The 26,868-nt window shown below is 42.9% G+C and overlaps 1 protein-coding gene across 1 annotated transcript; it reads left to right on the top strand.

Annotated features, from left to right (window-relative positions):
• The first annotated feature begins 9,733 nt into the window (after positions 1-9,733).
• Positions 9,734-25,197, top strand: LOC124117297. The gene is made up of 9 exons (XM_048402137.1): positions 9,734-10,039; positions 17,802-17,915; positions 18,605-18,841; positions 20,231-20,408; positions 21,079-21,197; positions 21,834-21,996; positions 23,713-23,820; positions 24,184-24,209; positions 25,106-25,197. Exons 1-8 carry the CDS (start codon positions 9,829-9,831, stop codon positions 24,191-24,193), a joined length of 1,140 nt encoding a protein of 379 aa, XP_048258094.1. The 5' UTR covers positions 9,734-9,828; the 3' UTR covers positions 24,194-24,209; positions 25,106-25,197.
• Positions 25,198-26,868: the final 1,671 nt, after the last annotated feature.

Raw genomic sequence — 26,868 nt, 5'->3', positions numbered from 1 at the left:
GAGGTGAGGCATCTCACACCAGGACACGTGTATGAGGTCCTAGATAGAGGTGAGTCATCTCACACCGGGACATCTGTTTGACATCCCTGGTAGAGCTGATTCATCTCACACCAGGACACGTGTATGAGATCCCAGATAGAGGTGAGTCATCTCGTACCAGGACATCTGTTTGACATCCCAGGTAGAGTTGAGTTATCTCCCACGAGGACATCCGTATGAGATCCTAGATAGAGGTGAGTCATCTCACACCAGGACATCTGTATGACGTCCTAGACAGAGTAGAGTCATCTCACACCAGGATATCTGTTTGACATCCCAGGTAGAGGTGAGTTATCTCCCACGAGGACATCCGTATGAGATCCTAGATAGAGGTGAGTCATCTCACACCAGGACATCTGTATGACATCCAAGATAGAGGTGAGTCATCTCACACTAGGACATCTCTATGAGATCCCAGATAGAGGTGAGTCATCTCACACCAGGACACGTGTATGAGATCCCAGATAGAGGTGAGTCATCTCACACTAGGACATCTCTATGACATCCCAGAGGGAGCTGAGTCATCTCACACCAGGACACATATATGAGATCCCAGATAGAGGTTAGTCATCTCACACTAGGACATCTCTATGACATCCCAGATAGAGGTGAGTCATCTGACACTAGCACATCTCTATGACATCCCAGATAGAGGTGAGTCATCTCGTACCAGGCCATCTGTATGACATCCCAGAGAGAGCTGAGTCATCTCACACCAGGACACTTGTATGAGATCCCAGATAGAAGTGAGTCATCTCTTACCAGGACATCTCTATGAGATCCCAAACAGAGGTGATTCATCACACACGAGGACATCTGTATCATAATGTATGACATCCAAGAGAGAGCTGAGTCATCTCACACTAGGACACATGTATGAGATCCCAGATAGAGGTGAGCCATCTCACACCAGGACATCTGTATGAGATCCCAGATAGAGGTGAGTCATCTCACACTAGGACATCTCTATGACATCCCAGAGAGAGGTGAGTCATCGCACACCAGGAAACGTGTATGAGATCCCAGATAGATGTGAGTCATCTCGTACCAGGACATCTTTATGAGATCCCAAACAGAGGTGAGTCATCTGTATCATAATGTAGAGGGAAAATGGCTTCACTTTGAGCACCATGTTGTCTTTAGATACCGACACTATAAAGTGGTATACATTTGTTAATACATATGTGAGGTTTAAATTAATTTTAAACTGACCGAGTCGGGTCAAACTCCTGTGACAGATTTTCCTCAGAAAAGACAGCAAAAGTGTTTTAAATGCGTGCTTAAGTGCGTTGGGTTTAAGAGTATTCCAGTTATATCATGGCGCATCAGCTTAATGTGGGAGGAAAGCCCGAAGTGATACAGTTCTCAGACGTTTACCACTTTGGTGAAACCCACAAGCACGGGTATGGTGCTGACAAACCTAGAAACATAATCGGGGAGAACCGGGATTCGAACCCACAATCATTGGCTTTTGGCGTGCCCAAGGACGCAACTCTGCACAGCGAATCGCGGCGCCTTAGACGACTCGGCGATCCGTGCCCCCTTTCTTTATATGCAATGTGCTGTGACATTATAGATAGATATGATACAAATCTATATATGTAAACACATTTGATGATACATCTGTGATTTTCAAGTTGATTTTGACAGTCCGGGCCCATTCGGCCCCAACACAAGCCAAACAATTCTGATAGTGACTATGTTGGGAATGTAGAGGGAAAAGGGCTTCACTTTGAGGACCGTGTTGTGACACAACTGAGACACACGTCCAAGTCGGACGGAACTCTTGTGAGACTGTTGAGAGTTTGTGGAAAACACTTCACTTTAACCAACATGTCTGCTTTAATGATGACATTTTAAAGTGGCATTTACTTAGATATACTATTATCCTACTGCTGTAAACGCTATGCCGACAGATGGAAATTTGTATCACGACAGCAGGATGTAGTTGAGACATTTCAAATCCTATTTCGTTTAACGATTGCTCTTTTACATGTAACTTATCTTAGCCACGCTCACACACGGCTCAACTTTCTGATTTTCAAGCGATTTACTCGCAATCACTTAATTATCCTACACGTTTTCGGTTTGTGATTGTTCATTAATGTCATGTGTTTGTGTTGCATCCTTGATATGTAGGTACGGTTGTCGATAATGGAGTAACTAGTCAATAATAACCTTGGCCAGTCTTTGCCCGGCCCGGCCCGGTCCGACTTTTAGGCAATCCCGCCTGACCCCGCCAGTTGAATGTGTGTTGTCTGCTAGCCGAGTTATCGCCATCTTGTAACTATTGATCGCAAGGTGTCAATCACCCACTGACTTAACCCCGCCAGTTGAATGTGTGTCGTGTTCTTGCCTAGCTAGACCCATCTGGTAACAATGAGTCCTGCTGGGATCTGAACAGCCTGCTCCTGTGCGTTTTAACTTCTTGGCAGCAACCCTGTCGGCATTGAAAAAAGTCGGGCCGGGACAAGACGGGCCAAAGTATTATTGGCTAATTACTTCATTGTCGGCGACCATACCTACATATTATTGATGTAACAGAGACACATGACATTCCTGAACAATCACCAACCAAGAACGTGCACCATAATTTAGTAATTCGGAGTAAATCACTTGAAAAACAGAAAGTGGTGCTGTGTGTGAGCGTCGCTGCTCTAGGTAACATGTAAAAGAGCAATCGTAAAACGAAATAAGATTTGAAACGTATCAAATACTGCTAACTATCGTGATACAAATTTCAATCTGTCGGCATAGCGTTTATATTTATAGGATAGTACTATATCTAAGTATATACCACCTTATAATGTCACTGTCCATCGTATTTAAAGCAGACACGTTGGTTATAGTAGACCTCTTCTCCCCATACCCTCAACACTCTCACAAGTGTTCGGTCCGACTTGGCCCGGGCTGTCAAAATCAACTTAAACCTCACAGATGTACCATCAAATGGATTCACATCTATAGATTAGTATTATATCCACCTAAATACCACTTTATAGTGTCTCAGATCGCGGTATGTAAAGAAAACAAGGTGCTCAAACTGAAGCCCGTTTCCCTCTACATTCTCAACATAGTCTCTATCAGAAGTGTTTGGCTTGTGTTGGGTCCGACTTGGCCCGGGCTGTCAAAATCAACTTTAAAACCACAGATGTATATTCAAATGTGTTTACATCTATCGATTACTATTGTATCTACCCATTGTTGGGTTCTCAGGGAGGAACGACAAACGCGGGAGTAGGGAGACGAGCCTGCCACTTGACCGGCCGTTTATTCAAGACTGTCGCATGTTACATAAGAGCACTTGATTGCTCTTACCTGCAACTAATCACATTACAAGAGCTGACATCTGTTGGCCTATCATAATATTATACACCAGCTAGTTTAAAACTACTGTGTTTCAATTACAGATATTACATCCGCCCCTCCTGAATTTGGGTTACTTTGAAACAAAATAATAACCTTTGATAAACAACATAGTCCACGGGACTTCATAAAGTATAAGTAACTTAACAATGTACACTGGCCCTTGTAAAGTACTAATAACCCTGATAAATTGACAAGTTACAGTTGTAATGAAAAAATTGTTAAAGTAGAAAGTGAAATTCAACTAAACTGAGTTTTTTAGACACATAATAATACTGGTGAGTGAGTGAGTGAGTATGGTTTTACGCCGCTTTTAGCAGTATTCTAGCAATATCACGGCAGGGACACCAGGAATGGGCTTCACACATTGTACCCATGTCGGGAATCGAACCCGGGTCTTCGGTGTGACGAGCGAACACTTTAACTACTAGGCTACCCGACCGCACCCATATTAATACTGATAACCTGCTGAAGTATTATAGTCCTGATACTCAGTCACTGTAATTCACAGCTGAATCTAATGCCACCTTGACACATAGTTCACTGCGAAGGACAGTCACAGTTCAAGCAAATGCCACTTTGACAAAGTCTCTCAGATAATATATTCTCTCCCGAAAAAAGTAAACTCATAGGTGACGTAGTTCGTAGGAATGTCGTTTACTTTACCAAATGGTCGACTTCAGGTTATAACGGCCAATAATGACTGTGGCGCCTTTCGACTCTAATATCATCACTTTTTTATCAAACGTGTTATCTACTGATGCGGAAAACATCTTTAGATATTGTAGTTTAAAGTTTTTGGAAATATTCTGTAATATATTTATGGATTAACTGACAATGCACGATTCAATGTACGATGGTTTTTTTCTTAAGCATGTGTTACAATCGGTGGGAGGGAATTGAATCTCACTCGTGGAAAACCGTCAGCTGTCATTTTAGAACAAAAAGGTCAACCTTTGAAGACTATAGTTCTCAAGAACATATACGAAGGAAAAGGGATTTCGAGATATTCTCTCACCCAAAACGTAAACGCATAGGTGAAGTAGTTTGTCAAATTGTCATTTACTGTACCCGTACTTAATTTCACAAATACACCCTTTCATGACTTTTCAACTTTTTTTTTTTTTTTAAAATGGAGTAACCATATCGTGGGAAGCAGTACGTACGTAGTCACTGCTACCGAAATTATCTGTTGATTTCTTTGGTATAAAAGGATGTACCTCTAAAAGTATTTGGTCTCTGATTGCATTTTTGTATGTCGAAACCACACCTTGAATCTGGACGTCTGGAGCCACACCTTGTATCTGGACGTCTGGAACCACACCTTGAATCTAGCCGTCTGGAACCACATGAAGTCGCCTGTGGGTACTCCACCTCAGTCAACGTGGATCCACACAAAGTCGAAAACTGCCTCTCTGGGTATTCTATTTGAGTCATCTGGATCCGCACAAAGTCAACAACTGTCTCTCTGGGTATTCTATTTGAGTCAATTTGCATCCGCACAAAGTCGACTGCTGCCTCTCTGGGTATTCTATTTGAGTCGACTTGGATCCGCAAAAAGTCGACAACTGCCTCTCTGGGTATTCTATTTGAGTCAACTTGGATCCGCAAAAAGTCGACAACTGCCTCTCTGGGTATTCTATTTGAGTCAACTTGGATCCGCACAAAGTCGACAACTGCCTCTCTGGGTATTCTATTTGAGTCAATTTGGATCCTCACAAAATCGACAACTGCATCTCTGGGTATTCCACTTCAGTCAACTTTGAACTGCACAAAGTCGACAACTGCATCTCTGAATATTTTTTTTGAGTCAACTTGCATCCACACGAAGTTGACAACTGCATCTCTGGTAATTCTATGTGAGTCAACTTGCATCCACACGAAGCCGACAACTGCATCTCTGGCTATTCCACTTCAGTCAACTTGGACCCACGCAAAGTCGACAACAGCAGCTCCAGGTACTTCACTTCAGTCAACTTGCATCCACACAAAGTCGACAACTGCCTCTCTGGGTATTCTATTTGAGTCAACTTGGACCCACTCAAAGGGGACAACTGCATCTCTGGGTATTCTTTGTGAGTCAACTTGGACCCACGCCAAGGCGACAACTGCATCTCTGGGTATTCTTTGTGAGTCAACTTGCATCCACACGAAGTCGACAACTGCCTCTCTGGGTATTCTTTGTGAGTCAACTTGCATCCACACGAAGTCGACAACTGCATCTCTGGGTATACTATTTGAGTCAACTTGCATCCACACGAAGTCGACAGCTACATCTCTGGCTATTCTATGTGAGTCAACTTGCATCCACACGAAGTCGACAACTGTATCACTGGCTATTCCACTTCAGTCAACTTGGATCCGCACAAAGTCAACAACTGCAACTTCAGATACTCCCCTTCAGTCAACTTGGATCAACGCGAAGGCTACAACTGCGTCTCTCTGTATTTCACTTCAGTCAACAGTCACTTCAGTCGACAACTGCATCTCTTGGTATTTTATGTGAGTCAACTTGGACCCACGCAAAGTCGACAACAGCAGCTCCAAGTACTTCACTTCAGTCAACTTGGACCCACGCAAAGTCGACAACTTCATCTCTGGGTATCCTCTTTGAGTCAACTTGGACCCACGCAAAGTCGACAACTGCATCTTTTGGTATTCTCCTTCAGTCAACTTGGACCCACGCAAAGTCGACAACTCTCACCTATGGGTTATGGAGTGTTACGCAACAGAATTAATTTCGAATGGTCTAGGTCTATGTAGGGTGTGAGCACAGTCTGCGCTATCGACTGCTTGAAAACGGACTTTAAGCAAGTGTTATGTTCATTGCAGTAGAAATATCAAGTGTTATGTTCACTGCCGTGAAAAACACAGTGTTTTGTTCACTGCAGTGAAAATATCAATTGTAATGTTCACTGTAGTGAATTACCAAGTGTTATGCTGACTGCAGTGATAATATCAAGTGTTATGTTCACTGCAGTGATAATATCAAGTAAGACCTATACCGTATGCGAAGTAATAAGCGCCCACGGCGACATTTGCTGATGTATTGGCTGGTGAACAATCCCAATTAGCACCCCTTCAGATTAATCAATGTACAAAAGACAAATTTATTCGCTTGTAATACACACTCGTGTGCTATATACACCCTTAATTATGGGCAATAAAATTCTGGAAAAAATATATCTGTCGTACATAAACATTTCAGGCTGTCAGCATAACCATGACATTTATCTTTCAACTCTGTTTTTTTTCCACAAAAATTATATTCTAATAAGAGCCCCCTATATCCCATTTTGAGAGCGCCCTGGGCGCTTATTACGTCGAATACGGTATTTCACAGGCCGTGCTTGGACTGTATGTTTGCCGTAAGCCCTCAACAATTTATGTCAGATTGCTTTGGTCACGAGTGCATGTCTGTTGTTGAATTAGTCGTGTGACTCTGTACACCACCATACCACATGAGAAACTTCATTCCTTGATCAACGGGGCTTTTGTTACAAAACGTATTGAACACAGATACAGTTACATATCTATCTTCAGAGATACAGGTCAGTTTGTCAAAAAGAAAACAAATGCCATCTGAAGTTTACTGAGATAATAATATGTGAAAAGCTAGACATCCTCAGTGATAACATCAATGAAACATTTGGAGGCTAGACATTTCAACTAGAAGAAGGCTTTCATCTTCATTTCTAGAGCCTGAGATATATTTTTTCTCCTGAAAAGAGAGCTGACATTTTTTGGCGGCACAATTCAAATTCCATCTATGGAAGGAATGTTAAACTTTTCTCACTGTTCAATAATAACAGAACAATGAAATAGGTGTATAATAAAGCATTTTATAAAACAATAAATAAAAGACAATTTTTTACACCATGTATAGCAAAACCCTGTCAACTTGACATGTTTGTACTCACAACTACTGGAGGAACATACTTTTCAATTACTAAGATTGCATGTTGGGTCTAACTCATAAATAGTGTTACAAAATGGTTGGGAATCAATCACCTAAACACAATCACAACAGTTTGATGAGTAATGCACGTGCTACATTACCCAGATGAGTGGAACTTGAGTTTGAAGTGAAAGTTTTGGACGGGAGACAGGCGATACTTCATCGTCGACATCAACAGATAAAAGACTCCTGTATGTGTTCAAATGGTTTAATTTGCCATACTGACTTCAGAAAATGCGTGATTTCATTAAAAATGTTGAACATGCCAAAATGTCAATTTACAAATCAATAGCGTGTGTGTCCACCTCTGGTTGCAATGCAAGCAACACATCTTCGTCTCATGGAATGGACCAGCGTCGCACAAAGTCCTGCGGGATATCTGTCCATATCTGCTGGAGCATGTTTCGAAGTTCCTGGAGTGTCTGTGGAACACGTGGTTGACGTCGAAGGCGCCGATCCATCTCATCCCACATGTGCTCGATTGGTAAGAGATCAGGGGAGCGAGCCGGCCAGGGGATGACATTCACGTTATTTTGTTGAAGAGAATTCTGAAGAAGTCGAGCAATAGGAGGCCGGGCATTGTCATGTTGAAACGGTTGAACAACAGGGACGATTATCTCGTCGCGGAAGCGCTGTCAATTGAGATTTCCCTCTACCACTATCAAATGGGTCCTCTGTCTTGCTGTAATCCCGCCCGAAGCCATAACACTGCCGCCCCCGAACCGATCTTCTTCCATGACACATGGCTGAGGTGAAAACGAGACTCGTCAGTGAATAGAGCTTGTCCTCACTGCATGGACGTCCAGCGTAGACGCTGTCTGCACAACTGCAGACGTTCTTGACGGTGGTTTCCTGTTTCCTGTAGCCAATGCGTTCTTGTGACTTGATCCAATATTTAATACAATATTGAAAACCAAACTTTACCTCTTCAAAAATACACTAAAATATTCGTGTCACAGGAACTTTTGTTGTTGAGTATATTAAAAGTCCAAGTACACAGTAAAATGCATTTCTCCAAGCACAAAGATCAGTTTTTGCCTCAGAGTGGTCAGAATTAGGACACACTCATTTACATCATCACAAAATAGGCACAGGTAACACCAGACCCATTAGGCTCCCATTTTAAAGGCAAAACACAGTAAAGAAGAATGTTCCAGACAGATGCAAGAAATGTTTGAAGCCATTATCACTCAGTCCGGTTCTTCTGAATGGCACTCTCCTATTGTCATGGTTAAAAAACGTGATAGGTCTTACTGCTTTGCCGTACATTAAAGATGCTTCAATGCAGTTACCAAACCTATATTTTTCCCTCTACCACCTCTGCCAATATTTTAGTGTGCTTGATTGTGCTAGAGGCTTTTGGCAAATACCATTCCATCCAGATGCAAAACACAAGTCGGCCTAAATTACACCCGATGGTGTTTTTGGATGGAATCGCCCCCTTTCGGCATCAAAAATGCCCCTATGACATGTGTGGAATCTATGGCATTTCAGAGGTAATGTAGATGACATAATCTTTTCTTAAACGTTTTGGGAACACTTGAATCACCTCAAGGCAGTATTCCATAAGATCAAAGAAGTAGAACTCACACTAAAACCGAGTAAATGTAAATTTACTACTTAGGGCATATCTTCAGAAAAAGATGGCATCCATGTCATTCCTTCAAATATAGATTTATTCACAGAGATCCCACCATCTAAAACTGTCAACGACATGTGTCATTTCTTAGATTTGGCCTCGTATTATCACAAATGTGCAGCAAATCTTTCTGGCATTGCCTCCCCTCTATAGGCAATGCGTTTTTCGAATGGTCCAACATATGCCAACAGACATTCGAAAAGGTAAAGCAAGCCCTTACAACAACCCACAACTTTGCATATCCCGACCAAAAGAAACCCTCCATCCTCACAACTGATACATCTTAATCTGCAAAAGGGTACATTTTAGGCCAACTTAATTCTCATGGCGTAACTTGGAATTCAAGTATCTTCCTGTTCTGCTTTTAGGAACAAAACTATGTTGATTGGTAATGTTTTGTTGCTCGTCAGTTATGAGGGTATATGATGCTTAATGGCCATTTGCCATCACAGTCAACACCTGTTATGACCTTTTAAATTTGAAGATTTGAAATGATTATTAATAAATAAGGGTTACAGGCATACTGTCTCTCAGGGCCATGTCTCTCTGTATTGATAAGATGGCCGTATTGCGGTCGAGACTTTTTATTGGGCTGACATATTTTTGTTTCAAACAGATGGAGGCTGATTTTTTCATTGACACAAAATTACAAGCTGTTACTTAAAACTAGGAATATATGAGCAACTTCTCTTTCACTAAATCAATTGACACCAGATGGACCTAACCACGAGTGTCTGTACAACCATGTGACTTCACGTGGGCAGTTCCATACAGCATAAATGAGGTCTGTGTTTGATAATTGTCAGTAGCTGTTTGAAGAATCACAATGATGTTCTCCTCCAACTACTTCCCGTGCCTCCTCCTGGCCTTTCTCGCCCAACAAGCATCAGCCGGAACACTCACTGGAAATTCATCAAATTGCCCAGTACCAGGTCTTGTAAACCAGAAGCTTCAAGCCCTCTGTGACAGACTGGCCAACATTTCCAACGGAATTAATAGTGCCCTTGAAATCATCGATGAACAGTGTCCGTGTCTGAGTAAGTAGCATTATGATATTTTCTTTAGTTGTATGAAGATCATTAAACGCTTTCTGTCAGCTGGAGGGGTGGTGTGTGGTGTGGAGTTGTGGTGGGAAGGGGGTTGGGTGTGTGTTTGGGGGTGGTGGGGGTGTGGGGGGTGTGCGGTTGGCGGTTCAGTGGTAGGTATAACAATGAAACGGCAGATACTTACAGTGAAGTCTATCCCATCTCAGTGACAAATTTCAACATGGAAGATGTTACCCAAAGTTTGATCGAAATGAAATTCTACCATGACATTGAAGAATGCTCGATTCTGACTGGTTCAAAAGAGAGACGTTTTTTTTGCTACGGGTACCCCTTTTAAATACACTAAGACATTTCACACAAAAAACGTGCGCATGAATACATCGATAGCCTACAAATTCAATTCATAAAAAAAATAGCTGCCAACCACTGTGAAACGAATTGATATTTCCTCTGTTACACGCTTGGTCTCTAATACAAGCCAGGTCTCCAATACATGTCATGTCAATGGCCCTCGCGAAATTAATACACGGCCTAGCGTCCAATTGAAGAAATACATAAGATAACAGATGTCTTTGGTGACGAAATATTGTTCTAGGCCGTAATCCTGACTGCTTTGGTGATGAGATTACAAGAATCTATGAAGGCATATCTCTTGTATACAAATGAAATGTTTATGAAACTGTCAGGGACATGTTGAAGCGAACAGACTAGAATAGGTAATTTCGATTATCATTGAAACAACCGACAATGAAAGTAAAATATAACATAATAAAAATGTGTTTGAAGAAACTTTATTTGTGACAACATGTTGTTTACAAACCCTTTTGTGTTTGATATTCATTGCAATCTCCACCGTTAGGATTTGGCAGTACGGTTTTTGAAAATCCATCAGAAAACACCCCTCCATTCGACAGGCCATCAAAACAATGTCCCGACATCACTGACGTCACAGCTTATCAAACGTGATGAAATTCATTACAGAACATGCAAAATTAAGAAAATCATACACAAACTACTATTTCTGGGCCACAAATGTCTCATTGCTTTCAAACTCTGGCTTTGAATCCGTGAAAGCTTATAACTGACAGGTCAAACCATGCAGATTCCTCGTGTCAAAGTACCCGGCTAGTCTGCAGCCTAAAAAACGCGGTTTTTTAGTCATACCCAGTTTCACTGGTAATCGTATTGTACCAGCAGGCTCTATCATTCCCAGTTAATGTTGAACCGCATCTTAGATCGGGGTTGCCATCCTGCTTCGTTTGAGGGATTGCCTAGAAGTCGGGCCAAGAAAAATCGGGCCGGGGCGGGCCAGCGGGTAATACAAAAAATGTTTTGCAGAATATTAAAACGAAACGTTCGTATCTAGGCAGATCTCAAATGTCCACAAACGTATAGTTTTTCTCATTTAATTGAGTTTGAATCAAAATGCATCTTTAACAATGCAATAAACTGATAATTATGATTACAAACCGTGAGTCCTCGTTGAAAAGTTAGTGTCTTGACTGTGTGTTGTCTTTGATGAGAAGTTTTCTCCCCGACCTTAGCATGTAGGGGTGTGATGTCCTGGAAATGACAGTGTTTTGACTACTCTTCTTTCATTAATTAACGGGGCGGTCGGGTTGCCAAGTGGTTAAAGCGTTCGCTCGTCACGCCGAAGACCCGGGTTCGATTCCCGACATGGGTACGATGTGTGAAGCCGTGATATTGCTGCAATATTGCTAAAAGCGGCGTAAAACCATACTCACTCACTCACTCGTTAATTAACGTGTTGGGCATCCCTAATTAACCTTTACTAGTTCATGTCAAAACAACACAGGATGTTTACTGGAAGTGGATGTTCGCGAATGTCATAGGGCTGACACGACACGTGTTAATATCTGTCCTAGCTCTTCTAAAGTTACTAAACATTCTTCACATCTTAAGACTGGTATTATATCTACCCATATACCACTTTAGTGTCTCATATTGCGGTATTTAAAGAAACCACGGTGCTCATACTGAAGCCCCTTTCCCTCTTTCCCTCTCAACATTCTCAACATAGTCTCTATCAGAAGTGTTCGGTCCGACTTAGCCCAAGCTGTCAAAATCAACTTAAACCTCACAGATGTATCATCAAATGAATTCTCTTCTACAAACTAGTTTAATATCTACCTATATACCACTTAAAAGTGTCTCAGATCGCGGTATTAAAAGAAAACAAGGTTGGGTCCGACTTGGCCCGGGCTGTCAAAATCAACTTTAAACACAGCAAATGTATTCACATCTATAAACTAGTATCACATGTGTTTACATCTGTAGATTAGTATTATATCTACCTATACAACCCTTTATAGTGTCAGAGTATATCGCATCAAAAGAAAACTGGTCCGTTAAAATTAAGCGCTTTTACTGTTTTTTCTCAAAGAAAATCTGTCAGAAATGTTCGGTCCGACATGGAACAGGCTTGATGCACCAGGCTTGATGCACCAGCTTTGAGGCAACACCCTTGAGGCACCAGCCTTGATGCACAATTGATGCACCACCATTGAAGCACCACCCTTGATGCACTGTCCTTGAGGCACCACCCTTAAAGCACCACCATTGATGCACAACCCTTGAAGCAACACCCTTGAGGCACCACCCTTGATGCACCACCTTTGAAGCACCACCATTGAAGCACCACCCTTGATGCACCGCCCTTGAGGGACCACCCTTGATGCACCACCATTGAAGCCCCACCCTTGAAGCACCGCCCTTGAGGCACCACCTTTGATGCACCACCATTGAAGCACCACCCTTGATGCACCGCCCTTGAGGCACCACCCTTAATGCACCACCATTGAAGCAACACCCTTGAGGCACCACCCTTGATGCACCACCTTTGATGCACCACCATTGAAGCACCACCCTTGATGCACCGCCCTTGAGGCACCACCCTTGATGCACCTCCTTTGAAGCACCACCAATGAAGCGCCATCTTTGAGGCACCACCATTAATGCACCACCTTTGATGCACCACCCTTAATGCACCACTATTGATGTACCACCATTGAAGCACCACCCTTGATGTACCACCTTTTAGGCACCACCCTGGATCCACCTCCTTTGAAACACCGCCCTTGAGGCACCATCTTTGAGGCACCACCATTGAAGCACCACCATTGAAGCACCATCCTTGATGCATCACCCTTGATGCACCATCTTTGATGCACCACCATTGATGCACCACCTTTGAGGCACCACCATTGATGTACCACCCTTGAGGCACCGCAATTAAAGCACCACCCTTAAAGCACCACCATTGATGCACAACCCTTGAAGCAACACCCTTGAGGCACCACCCTTGATGCACCACCTTTGAAGCACCACCATTGAAGCACCACCCTTGATGCACCGCCCTTGAGGGACCACCCTTGATGCACCACCATTGAAGCCCCACCCTTGAAGCACCGCCCTTGAGGCACCACCTTTGATGCACCACCATTGAAGCACCACCCTTGATGCACCGCCCTTGAGGCACCACCCTTAATGCACCACCATTGAAGCAACACCCTTGAAGCAACACCCTTGAGGCACCACCCTTGATGCACCACCTTTGAAGCACCACCATTGAAGCACCACCCTTGATGCACCGCCCTTGAGGGACCACCCTTGATGCACCACCATTGAAGCCCCACCCTTGAAGCACCGCCCTTGAGGCACCACCTTTGATGCACCACCATTGAAGCACCACCCTTGATGCACCGCCCTTGAGGCACCACCCTTAATGCACCACCATTGAAGCAACACCCTTGAGGCACCACCCTTGATGCACCACCTTTGATGCACCACCATTGAAGCACCACCCTTGATGCACCGCCCTTGAGGCACCACCCTTGATGCACCTCCTTTGAAGCACCACCAATGAAGCGCCATCTTTGAGGCACCACCATTAATGCACCACCTTTGATGCACCACCCTTAATGCACCACCATTGATGTACCACCATTGAAGCACCACCCTTGATGTACCAACTTTTAGGCACCACCCTGGATCCACCTCCTTTGAAACACCGCCCTTGAGGCACCATCTTTGAGGCACCACCATTGAAGCACCACCATTGAAGCACCATCCTTGATGCATCACCCTTGATGCACCATCTTTGATGCACCACCATTGATGCACCACCTTTGAGGCACCACCATTGATGTACCACCTTTGAGGCACCGCAATTAAAGCACCACCCTTAAAGCACCACCATTGATGCACAACCCTTGAAGCAACACCCTTGAGGCACCACCCTTGATGCACCACCTTTGAAGCACCACCATTGAAGCACCACCCTTGATGCACCGCCCTTGAGGGACCACCCTTGATGCACCACCATTGAAGCCCCACCCTTGAAGCACCGCCCTTGAGGCACCACCTTTGATGCACCACCATTGAAGCACCACCCTTGATGCACCGCCCTTGAGGCACCACCCTTAATGCACCACCATTGAAGCAACACCCTTGAGGCACCACCCTTGATGCACAACCTTTGATGCACCACCATTGAAGCACCACCCTTGATGCACCGCCCTTGAGGCACCACCCTTGATGCACCTCCTTTGAAGCACCACCAATGAAGCGCCATCTTTGAGGCACCACCATTAATGCACCACCTTTGATGCACCACCCTTAATGCACCACCATTGATGTACCACCATTGAAGCACCACCCTTGATGTACCACCTTTTAGGCACCACCCTGGATCCACCTCCTTTGAAACACCGCCCTTGAGGCACCATCTTTGAGGCACCACCATTGAAGCACCATCCTTGATGCATCACCCTTGATGCACCATCTTTGATGCACCACCATTGATGCACCACCTTTGAGGCACCACCATTGATGTACCACCCTTGAGGCACCGCAATTAAAGCACCACCCTTGATGCACCACCTTTGAGGCACCACCATTGAAGCACCACCATTGAAGCACCACCCTTGATGCACCACCCTTGATGTACCACCTTTTAGGCACGACCCTGGATCCACCTCCTTTGAAACACCGCCCTTGAGGCACCACCTTTGAGGCACCACCATTGAAGCACCACCATTGAAGCACCACCCTTGATGCACCACCCTTGAGGCACCACCTTTTAGACACCACCATTGAAGCACCACCATTGAAGCACCACCCTTGATGCACCACCCTTGAAGCACCGCCCTTGAAGCACCACCTTTGAAGCACCACCCTTGATGCACCGCCCTTGAGGCACCACCTTTGAAGCACCACCATTGAAACACCACCATTGAAGCACCATTGAAGCATGGCTAAGGATCCAGTGTCGTCACAGAAGCTGCCATCGTCCCCTTAAGCATTGTCCTCCTGGTCACCTGTGATGGCTCCAGCTGGAGTATGGCTAAGGATCCAGTGTCGTCACAGAAGCTGCCATTGTCCCCTTAGGCATTTTCCTCCTGGTCTATGTTTTGGCTCCAGTTGGAGTATGGCTAAAGATCCAGTGTCGTCACAGAAGCTGCCATCGTCCCCTTAGGCATTGTCTTCCTGCAATATGTGTTGGGCCTAACACTAAAACTAGCCTTGGCACGGGTCACATTTGGGTGGTAGTACACCTATAGGTGGGGCGATATCGAGGGTCATACGAGGATATTTTCAGTGTAGTTCTGTATAAAGGCTGTTGTTTCACATGAGGTAAGTGGCCTGGCAGTGTCGTGTTGACAGATAGCATAGTTCATAGTGGGGAATATCTTCGGTTGTTGGATACCGTTGGCCACGCACATTTGCCTCGCCACAAGTATGTGTGTAAGATGTGACATGACTGGACATTTTGCTTGGGACAGTAAAATCGGAGGGAAGAGAGGCGAGTGAAAGGTTGGAGAAAGGTCAAGGGAAAAAATTGAAAGAATAATACTTAACCCATTACAAGGACAGATAGATATGATGTTATTAAATCATTGGTTTAATCATAATGCAGGTAATTTTTTCTGCCACAAATCCTGACGTTGAGATAGCATGTATCTAGAGATTGCGATAAGGCATCGAGGCAAGTAGTAGGAATCCCCTCCTTGATGATAATTATTTTTGTATGTGTACTAGTGAAAACATCTCTCGGATTGGCAAAATCAAAACATGATAATTTTTGCTATGAAGTTAACCCCCTTGGTAACTTCATCTTCTGGTATGCTTTGCAAAGCTATCGTTCTACACAGAACGTCACCATTATGACGCGATATCGCTCATTATGACGCAAAAGATATGACGTCACAGTCGTATATAGCAAAGTGCAAAATTCCAAGCCCTCTGTTGTCCCCAAAACTTAAAATACACTGTCATTGTTGATTTCTATCATGCACGAAATGTATTGCCACACATCCTTTGAATTTTGCAGTAACCGTAACTTTTCATTTTGTAACCTACAATTGTAGATATAATTATTGAAATACGCCTACCGACAATGATTAAAAATGTTGTATTCTATGAATATTAGCTTCCGCGGTGGTGCGGCCGTCAAATCAGCTGTTTTAATCAGAGGGGATTTATTGTGATTTAATAGCCTCCGACTGACCAATCAGAATCGAGTAATTCCCAAATGCATGGTTGGATACGAAGGGTGTAGTATGGAGGTTGCTTGGCCCACCACTTTTCGATTCTGTTGCATGTAGTCTCTCCTGTAGCATATGAATTGTTGCTTTCGATACTATAGAGACGTCTAGCAATGACGTCTTATCTCACAGTGAGCATCCATAAACAACCCTCACTGTTGTTTTACGTTGGGTGCAGTCTATTCTGGAACTGAAATTTTGAAAAAACGGATTTTCTCAAGAAGATTCAAAGGTCAAACCTACTAAAAGTCTTTTATACATGTGTTGTCCACATGATGCTGTGATCGTGGGCCTGAATGGCGGGCAAATGTAAGTGCTGTGTTGGGTTGTTTTTACTCGACCTGATGCCCTCCCAATAATTAGTCCTGTGTTTTATCATTGACGATTCTGCAACACTGTGAAGTAAAGGAATATAAGTGAAGTTTTTGTACTTTAGAATTGTGTAATCTACAGAAAGGGAACTCTTAATTCCAGTATCCGAGTGGTGAATCAAGGTTGGAATAGAACAACAAATCTGCATGTTTGTCGTAACAGGCGACAGAATGGAAAGTCACAATAACATATGGTAATGATATGATCAGAATCTCACAAAACAGTCATCATGTAACGACGACATTGGTCTTTTACTGAAGCATCTTCGATAAAGCGCATATATTCAGGACATTAATGAGTGGCCTTCGTTCATGATTTTAAAAAAAACAACTAATTTGTACAGAAATTAAGAAATTCTATCAGAATTACGAAATTAATTTTTCGGGCGACTGTCGAATTAAGCAAAGACATTGTCAACAACTAAATACATTATGGCAAAAACATAATGCAAAATTCTTTCTGATATTTCTGATATCCATTAAAAGCGACAAGATAATGTCCTGAATCTTATCTCTTCACTGAAAGAGGAGTTCCAGTAGACCTAGAATATATAGTTTTTATTGGCCGAGTTTATTTATCTATTTGGCTATTTTGATTGTGTAGTTTACAGTGGCAGCATGGTGGTTACAAATGTGTTCAATCACTATTCCGGCAACACGTGCAATACAACTGTTCTGAGCTGAAATATTCTCAGGTGTTTGTCAACGAAATACATTTCACATGCTTTCGCACACAGTGAAGCGTATGAAAATTATGTTATGATTGAGTATTTCAGAGAATCAAGTATCATTTCCGAATAATCTATCGTCTTGCAGGTGAACCCCCTGAGTGTTACGAAACAAGAGTCAACGCCTTCTTGACTGCCCTCCAAAACTTCTCCGATGCAGTACAGACTGTCAAGGCTGACGCTCCACAAGACTGTCCGGATCGTAGGTCTTTTACAATCATGAACAAGTATTTTCTTTATTGCAATATCATTATATATCCAGAAACGATAGATTCACTGACCTACTGCTGATGTGACTTGAACCTTGCTCTACAGACATCTAAGATAAGGTGGCAGATTCAGCGGGTTTCAATCAGGCCATTAAAACGATACTTGAGAAATGTGTTATTATTCATCTAAACTAAGTCAACAATAACTGATTACTGTTATTACAAATTGGCAGTTTTACACAGCGACGGTTCTAGTGCAGAGAACTTGCGCAGCTATAAGTAAAAGGAGGACACGTGTTTTAAATTTGGATAGTTAAACTTTCCATCACATGCCCATTGCAATTCAAGTTCATGTTCATGACGTAACAATCATGACATCAGAAGTACATAGAAATATGTAATCTTTAACTTGTAGTGTTTTGGGGTATCCTTTCTGGACGTTGTGCATGGTGAGTGAGCTGATTGCCTTACACGACTAGAAAAGATACCAGGATACCCGGAATCTGTGTAACATAGTCAAGATGCATGTAGACATATCAGCAAATAAATATCAACTCATGAGATAATGTGGCTGACTCGGTTATGGTCTTACAGTCTTTACTTAAATCAAGTTTCAAAATGGTATGACAGCGCAAACAAAACCATGTCTTGTTGACTTTAAGTTGCTGCTATATACTTGAAGGTACCGGTGCGGTGTTTGTGGCGTCGTGTGATGGAACTGATGTTGTCGTCGTGGATCCTAACGGCTTCATCCAAAATGGCATCACTACAATTGTAAATGTAGATGGATTGACATTGTCTGGCCCCCCCAACACGATGTCCGACTATGCATTATCTTATTACGACAACGATGCTATGATTACAATCGTATGTAAGGCCATGCCATCCGGGGTAGATACAGCCATACTAACAGCGCCTGGTACGTGTGTGAGCATTATGTATTTTTGTTCAAAATAACTTATCGATTTGTATGTTGAGAAAATACCCCTGTTTGGACATGCAATGCATCCCTTGTTCAAAATCACTAATGTTGCGAGTGGAGAGTTTTGGATGACAATCATTCAATGTCCCAGAAAAGGAACCGATGTGATTTTAGAATCGATATCTGTGTGGGAACTTTGTAGATACACATAAACAAAACATACTAGAATGTATTGTCCTGTGCTACAGCAGATGCTCACCACGGAGATGACGGATGCTGAGTTACAATGACTTAGGTTAAGAATTGCGGAGTTATGCCCCTTTTTGTCTTTGTGCATGTAGACATCGCCCTCGTGTTTTGATGTCATGGCGGAAAATTTGTTTTCACCACATAAAACAAGTACGTTTTCATGACGAATGTGTCACGTTTTACATAATCCTACAATTGTAATTTATCTGTCATGATGTTGTTCGGATATATGACAGTATTTTGTTCGCTCACAGTTTACATAAAGCTGTCAAATAAACTGTACTTTATCTATGTACGATCTAATAAGGCTACATATTTTAGAGGCTTTTTCGTTAGCAAAACAGAAACTTGGACAACATTTAACACTTTTTGCTTTTCAAACTAGTCTTTAAATATTCTTCAAGGGGGGTAAAAATTCAATAATATACAAGTCCGTTAAACTGCAAAGTCAGAGGTTGGTCCAGTACCGCGCGACCACAATTCTCGCACAGCGTTGATTTTTCGAAACTATGCGTCTGAACATTAACTCGGCAACCAGGATTCCAGCGATAATGTGGTTAATCACAAGCTTTTTGTCAGATATCTCGCGAGACCCGTGTTGTATGTAACTCACCGCCGTGTGAATACAATTTCAGTTCGTGCAACTATTGGCATACAACAAGTTGTATACAACTACCCCTTTAGGAGATTAAATAACTGTAATTTCGTATTACATTATACACTTCTGTTTCTGACAGGTAATTGGAAAGATACTGCTTTGATCCTGCCATATTCCTACAACTACCCTATTACACTTTTACATGTGATCTGAGTGAGTGAGTTGATGGGTGAGTAGGATTTAACGCCTCTTTTAACAGTATTCCAGATAAATCACGGTGTGTCAGCTTAATTTGGGAGGAAAGCCCGAAGTGATGCAGGTCTCAGATGTTTATCGGGGCGGACCGGATTCGTACCCACAATCATAGGTTTCTGGCGTGCCCAAGGGACGCAACTCTGCACAGCGAATCGCGGCGCCTTAGACGACTGGGCCACCCGTGCCCCCTTCTGTACAAGCAAACGTTCCATTGTTTGACACCTTTATTGACACTTTTATTCTTTATCAGCCCAAGTCTTAATTTGTCATTGATTTGTTGTCAGGGACAGCACAAAGCATTACTGGCATTGCCTTCAATCCTGCCAACGGAGGCGTCCTTTACGTAGCCCTTACCAGGGATACTGGTGTGAATGGCATCGGTACCGCAGACAGAGGAGGCTTCGGCTTCGCAATTCTCTTGCCATATGATGGCGAGACTGGCAAGATTTATATTTGCGGCGAGTATGTACACAGATTTACTTAAAGAAACTTACAAGGACGTGTTGTGCATGATTGGTTTGGTTTGTTGTCATATCTATGTTTGTTTGTTTGTTTGTTTGTTTGTTTGTTGTTACACGCCACATTCAGCAATATTCCAGCTGTATGAAGGCGGTCTGTAAATAATGGAGTCTGGACCAGGCAATCCAGTGATTGACATCATGAGCATCGACGCATGCAATTGGGATACAATGATATGCATCAACCACGTCAGCGAGTCTGACCCCCAGATCCCGTTAGTCGCCACTAACGACAGGCATTGTCGCCAGAATCATGATATCACATTGCACAGGTCATTAAAAGAAGACAGATTGGAGGTTTGTTTTTTTGTTGTTTAACACCGCACTCAGCAATATTCCAGCTATATGACGGCGGTCTGTAATTCATCGAGTCTGGACCAGACAATCCAGTGATTGACATCATGAGCATCGATCCACGCAAATGGGATCGATGGCGTAAGGAAGAGCTGACAGGGAGTTGTCGGGTTTTTTTATATTTACATTTATGTTGTGAGAATAGTTTATGGCTCTGTGTTCTTATTGCGTATTTAATATTTAACACCCTTAAGTAATGCGAGTGGTTGAGAATGGGTCATGTTAACAACTGAACAATATCTGATACAATATTGCTGCAGCTACGTGTACATGAGTGACGGTCAGAAGATCCTCAGAAGATCACTCGACGGCACAGGCGACTGGGAGCAAGTCTTGAAGCATTCACTGCCTCCTCTGGAGTTCGTGGTTCTCGAAGATGGTAGGTGCAATACAATTAATCAAATTATAATTCTGTGTTGGCATGTGAATATATTTTTTTCCTTTGCGTATTTTCACATGGAGACCATTTCGTGTGGACAACATGTTTGTAAATTCAGGTGCCCGTGTTATAGGGATATGCAATTTTACATAGGTCTGTGAAATTACACGTGCATGTAAATACTGCATGGTCACAGGAGACAGAGCGACACGCCCGACAAGGAGGGTGGTGTAACCAGCATATTGCTGCTCAAACTTGACCCTGGTAAACCATACAAGGTGACAGGAGACAGAGCGACACGCCGAATGTTGACTGCTTGAGTTCTACTGTTTCATGACAATGCCTCTTCTCACACCTGGGTGCACGGTTGCAGAGTTGCTGTGCAGAGTTGCGTCCTTTGGGCATGCCAGAAACCAAAGATCGTGAGTTCGAATCCCAGTTCACCCCGATTATGTTTCAATTGATGATGCTTGTCAGCACCATACCCGTGCTCGTTGGTTTTACCAAAGTGGTAAACGTCTGAGACCTGCATCACTTTGGGTTTTCTCCTAACATCAAGTCGACACGTCGTGATATGCCTTGAATACTGTTTAAAGCGGTGTTAAACCCATTTCACTCACTCACTTTCTGATACAGGAAGAATTGTGTTCTGTGAATCATCCGGTGCCGTGTGGATATATGATCCTGCTGACGAAACATACAGACAGCTGAAAGAGCCTACCGATGATAATTGCTGTGGTTCAATTAAAATCAGCCCCTGTGATGATGACCTGATCTACATCGCAAACAAAAACGATGCGTGAGTAATAAAGATTTTATGCGTTTTTAATATATACACACTAAACTTTCTTTCTTCAAAACAAGAACAAATACATTATTGACATCCTTATTATTCATAAGATTTGCATTTGTTGGTAATTCATCTGTAATCGCTGAACCAATGTCAGTCTTGTGGAGAATGTTATGTCTTTGCCCCTTGTTCCGACCCCTTCTCATATCAGGTTGCTTGATAGCCAGGTGAGAGTGATGTCTTAGGTGAGAGTTTGCGTCTTTCCTGAAATAAGCGAAAAATAACTGAAGATGAGTTCATAGTGGGTTTATTGTAATAGAACTGAATTGTGTTTACAGTCTGAACATCGACATGATATACTTGTAGTGAAAGGGTGTGAGGGACCACAACATGATATACTTGTAGTTAAAGGGGGAAGGGACCACCACGTGATATACTTGTAGTTAAAGGGGGTGAGGGACCACCACGTGCTATACTTGTAGTTAAAGGGGGTGAGGGGCCACCACGTGATATACTTGTGGTTAAAAGGTGTGACAGACCACCACGTGATATACTTGTAGTTAACCGGGGTGAGGGGCCACCACGTGATATACTTGTGGTTAAAGGGTGTGACAGACCACCACATGATATACTTGTGGTTAAAGGGTGTGTGGGGCCACCACATGATATATTTGTGGTTAAAGGGTGTGACAGACCACCACGTGATATACTTGTAGTTAAAGGGTGTGACAGACCACCACGTGATATACTTGTAGTTAAAGGGTATGACAGACCACAGCGTGATATACTTGTGGTTAAAGGGGGTGAGGGGCCACCACGTGATATACTTGTGGTTAAAGGGTGTGACAGACCACCACGTGATATACTTGTAGTTAAAGGGTGTGACAGACCACCACGTGATATACTTGTAGTTAAAGGGTGTGACAGACCACCACGTGATATACTTGTAGTTAAAGGGTATGACAGACCACCACATGATATACTTGTAGTTAAAGGGGGTGAGGTGCCACAACGTGATATACTTGTGGTTAAAGGGTGTGACAGACCACCACATGATATACTTGTGGTTAAAGGGTGTGAGGGGCCACCACATGATATACTTGTGGTTAAAGGGTGTGACAGACCACCACGTGATATACTTGTGGTTAAAGGGTGTGACAGACCACCACGTGATATACTTGTAGTTAAAGGGGGTGGGGGACCATAACATGATATACTTGTAGTTAAAGGGTGTGAGGGACCTTGACATGCTATACTTAACTGCTGGATATACCCAGAAAGAATGTCATCATATCAGTGTGGGTGCCCTGGTAGTGGACTTGATTTTAGATTAGGTATGAGAGGGTAGACGCGAAAAAGGCATCTCTTGGTCGGACTTATTTAAGTTATCAGGGTGCATGCATTCAGTTTGTTTGTTTGTTGAATGGTTTTGTTTGTTTGTTGTTAAAAGGCCGCACTCAGCAATATTCCAGCTGTATGACGGCGGTCTGTAAATTGTCAAGTCTGGACCAGACAATTCGGTGATTTACATCATTAGCTTCGATCTACGCAATTGGGATAAGATCACATGCATCAACCAAGTCAAGTCGCCTCTTACGACAAGCATAGTTATGTAGCATATTTTCCATTAATTTATAAACCAGTTTCATTTGTACAGTCGATGTGTTGCCCTGCTCTCACCGGTTTCTTCAATGAAGGTGACTAAATGGAGGTTTCTTCTTTCAGGGATATCGAGATCTACAATGCTACATCACTTGAATTCGTTAGTTCATTGACATACACAACGTCGACTCCCTCTGCATGCCCGTCTATTGCTTGTGATCCAACATTGTGGTATGAATTGTTACAATGTATTAGTTACTGTTACACATCCAGCAAGAACAACGACCAAGTAATTAACCAGTAATAGAACACAGAGTAATAGACTTTAAACTGTTTCTTGTTACTTATATTGATCTTCAAAACAGCTTGAAGGTTTGATTTGATATGATTGAGTTGTGACTGAAAATAGTTCAATCCTAATATTCTTCTAATATATCCACTAAAGAATTTTCGAATAAGGGTTATCAATCAAAACAGAATAATTCAGTTTATTCAACAAGATGTGTCAGATATGTTTAGAGGAGATAACTTGTAGATACCTCCTCATCCGTTAAATGTTAAATTGTAATTCTGATGTATATTGTCATGTTGCAGCTGTGCATAAACGGCATTCCATGATGGTAAGTTATTTCTTGTTGATTCTTGTAGAAACCCCTCAGCCATGACAGTTCTTCCCTTCAGAGTAAATGCATTTTGTTGTGTTCACTGTGGGAAGTTGAGACGCTGTTTTTCATGATTTTATGAAAGTGGCATATTAATAGTATAGTAATTGTGCGTGAGTGATCATTTGCACTAAGTATTGCAAGATTCCAGTGATATTTGATCATCAAGATATTGTCAAAACTATATCTTATTTAGAAACTTCTGATCTTCTATAAACAGCTAAATATCTAAAGGATACCTACTATATGTACCAAGTATACTTTAAAAATACATTATTTTCAAGTGAGAAATTATATTAACATATACTTCTATGGTCTAGTGGTAGAGCTGAAGGTCCGGGGTTCGATCCCCGGCCGCGTCATACCAAAAGACGTTAAAAGATGGTACTTGTTGTTACCCTGTCTGGCGCTCGACATTTAAGGGGTAAGACAAGCACTGGTCGGCTCAGGGTCAGTATATTGTGTGTCTGAGTGGGGTATTCATGTTACATTGCGGAATGGTATCTCAGTGAGCTATCACTATAAATCAGCATCAGTCAGGACTAGTACAAGCAGCCACACACACACACACACACGTGCTTGCCTGTCGCTTTATAAGTGCAATAACCTTGGACGCGACGTTAAACCCCATTTCACTTCACCCCCCAACAGAAATGACAGCAGATGCTCTCGTACACAAATGACAACTTTTGTCTAAACATTGTTATTACTTAAGATATTAAGAGAGGCAATCACATGCCAGCGTATGGAGTTTTGTGTTTGCGATCTCGTGTGAGCCTGTGCCTGTATGTATATGTGTGCTCAGGTGAATCAAGTAATTCATTTGCTATAATGAATTTGCCTTATATTTTCAGGATGAGCGGATATCGGAAGCAACGTTATCCGAACGTTAAAGAATAAAAAAAGTGTTGTGACTTTGTTTTGTGAATAAACCTTGTTACACTTACAACATGTTTGTTTCTCTTTGCCAATAGCGAGTACAGCATCTATATGGATGCCTCTACAGAGTATATCATAGTTATATATATATGTTGACAAGTAATGCGTAACATACCTTCTCACAATATAAATAGTAAACCTTCACAGAACAACTCAGGAGTCAATATTATGTCACTTTCCTCAAGTTTCCTCAATGGTTTTTTTCTTTATAACTGATAAAGGCTTATCCTCTAAAGACAGAAAAGCGACAACAACAACTTTCAACTAAAAAAATATTAACTTTTCCACAGGCACAAACGACTTTCTTTACATGTTTTGCACTTAACAGTACAAGTTGATAGTTTCAACAGCTGAAGGACTTGCTATATTCCTGGGGTGGAGGGGTAGGTAGGAACCACATATAATACGTCAATGCCAGATATCCTAGGGTGGAGGGGTAGGTAGGAACACATATAAAACGTCAATGTCAGAGGGCCTAGGGTGGAGGGGTAGGTAGGAACACATTTAACACGTCAATGTCAGAGGTCCTTCGGAGGAGGGGTAGGTAAGAACACATATAAAACGTCAATGTCAAAGGTCCTAGGGTGGAGGGGTAGGTAGGAACACATATAACACGTCAATGTCAGAGATCCTGGGGTGGAGGGGTACGTAGGAACACATATAACACGTCAATGTCAGAGGTCCTTGGGTGGAGGGGTAGGTAGGAACACAAATAACACGTCAATGTCAGAGGGCCTTGGGTGGAGGGGTAGGTAAGAACACATATAAAACGTCAATGTCAAAGGTCCTAGGGTGGAGGGGTAGGTAGGAACACATATAACACGTCAATGTCAGAGATCCTGGGGTGGAGGGGTACGTAGGAACACATATAACACGTCAATGTCAGAGGTCCTTGGGTGGAGGGGTAGGTAGGAACACATATAACACGTCAATGTCAGAGGTCCTTGGGTGGAGGGGTAGGTAGGAACACATATAAAACGTCAATGTCAGAGGGCCTAGGGTGGACGGGTAGGTAGGAACACATATAACACGTCAATGTCAGAGGTCCTTGGGTGGAGGGGTAGGTAGGAACACATATAGCACGTCAATGTCAGAGGGCCTAGGGTGGAGGGGTAGATAGGAACACATATAACACGTCAATGTCAGAGGTCCTTGGGTGGAGGGGTAGGTAGGAACACAAATAACACGTCAATGTCAGAGGTCCTTGGGTGGAAGGGTAGGTAAGAACACATATAACACGTCAATGTCAGAGGTCCTTGGGTGGAGGGGTAGGTAGGAACACAAATAACACGGCAATGTCAGTGGTCCTTGGGTGGAGGGGTAGGTAAGAACACATATAACACGTCAATGTCAGAGGTCCTTGGGTGGAGGGGTAGGTAGGAACACAAATAACACGTCAATGTCAGAGGGCCTTGGGTGGAGGGGTAGGTAAGAACACATATAAAACGTCAATGTCAAAGGTCCTAGGGTGGAGGGGTAGGTAGGAACACATATAAAACGTCAATGTCAGAGATCCTGGGATGGAGGGGTAGGTAGGAACACATATAACACGTCAATGTCAGGGGTCCTCGGGTGGAGGGGTAGGTAGGAACACATATAAAACGTGAATGTCAAAGGTCCTAGGGTGGAGGGGTAGGTAGGAACACATATAACACGTCAATGTCAGAGGGCCTAGGGT

This window comes from Haliotis rufescens, unplaced genomic scaffold (assembly GCF_023055435.1).
Source record: "Haliotis rufescens isolate VD_foot unplaced genomic scaffold, xgHalRufe1.0.p SCAF_24, whole genome shotgun sequence".
NCBI lineage: Eukaryota > Metazoa > Mollusca > Gastropoda > Lepetellida > Haliotidae > Haliotis > Haliotis rufescens.
Note: the sequence above shows the minus strand (reverse complement) of the source record. Positions and strands in the feature narration are given on the sequence as shown.

What these genes read in the sequence shown, in the direction of transcription:
- LOC124117297 (XM_048402137.1), top strand. Translation starts at nt 9,829, where the DNA reads ATGATGTTCTCCTCCAACTACTTCCCGTGCCTCCTCCTGGCCTTTCTC. An exon ending in TGAACAGTGTCCGTGTCTGA is followed by an intron (nt 10,040 to 17,801) that starts GTAAGTAGCATT and finishes ATCGTCTTGCAG; the next exon opens with GTGAACCCCCTGAGTGTTAC. An exon ending in GTTCGTGGTTCTCGAAGATG is followed by an intron (nt 21,198 to 21,833) that starts GTAGGTGCAATA and finishes TTTCTGATACAG; the next exon opens with GAAGAATTGTGTTCTGTGAA.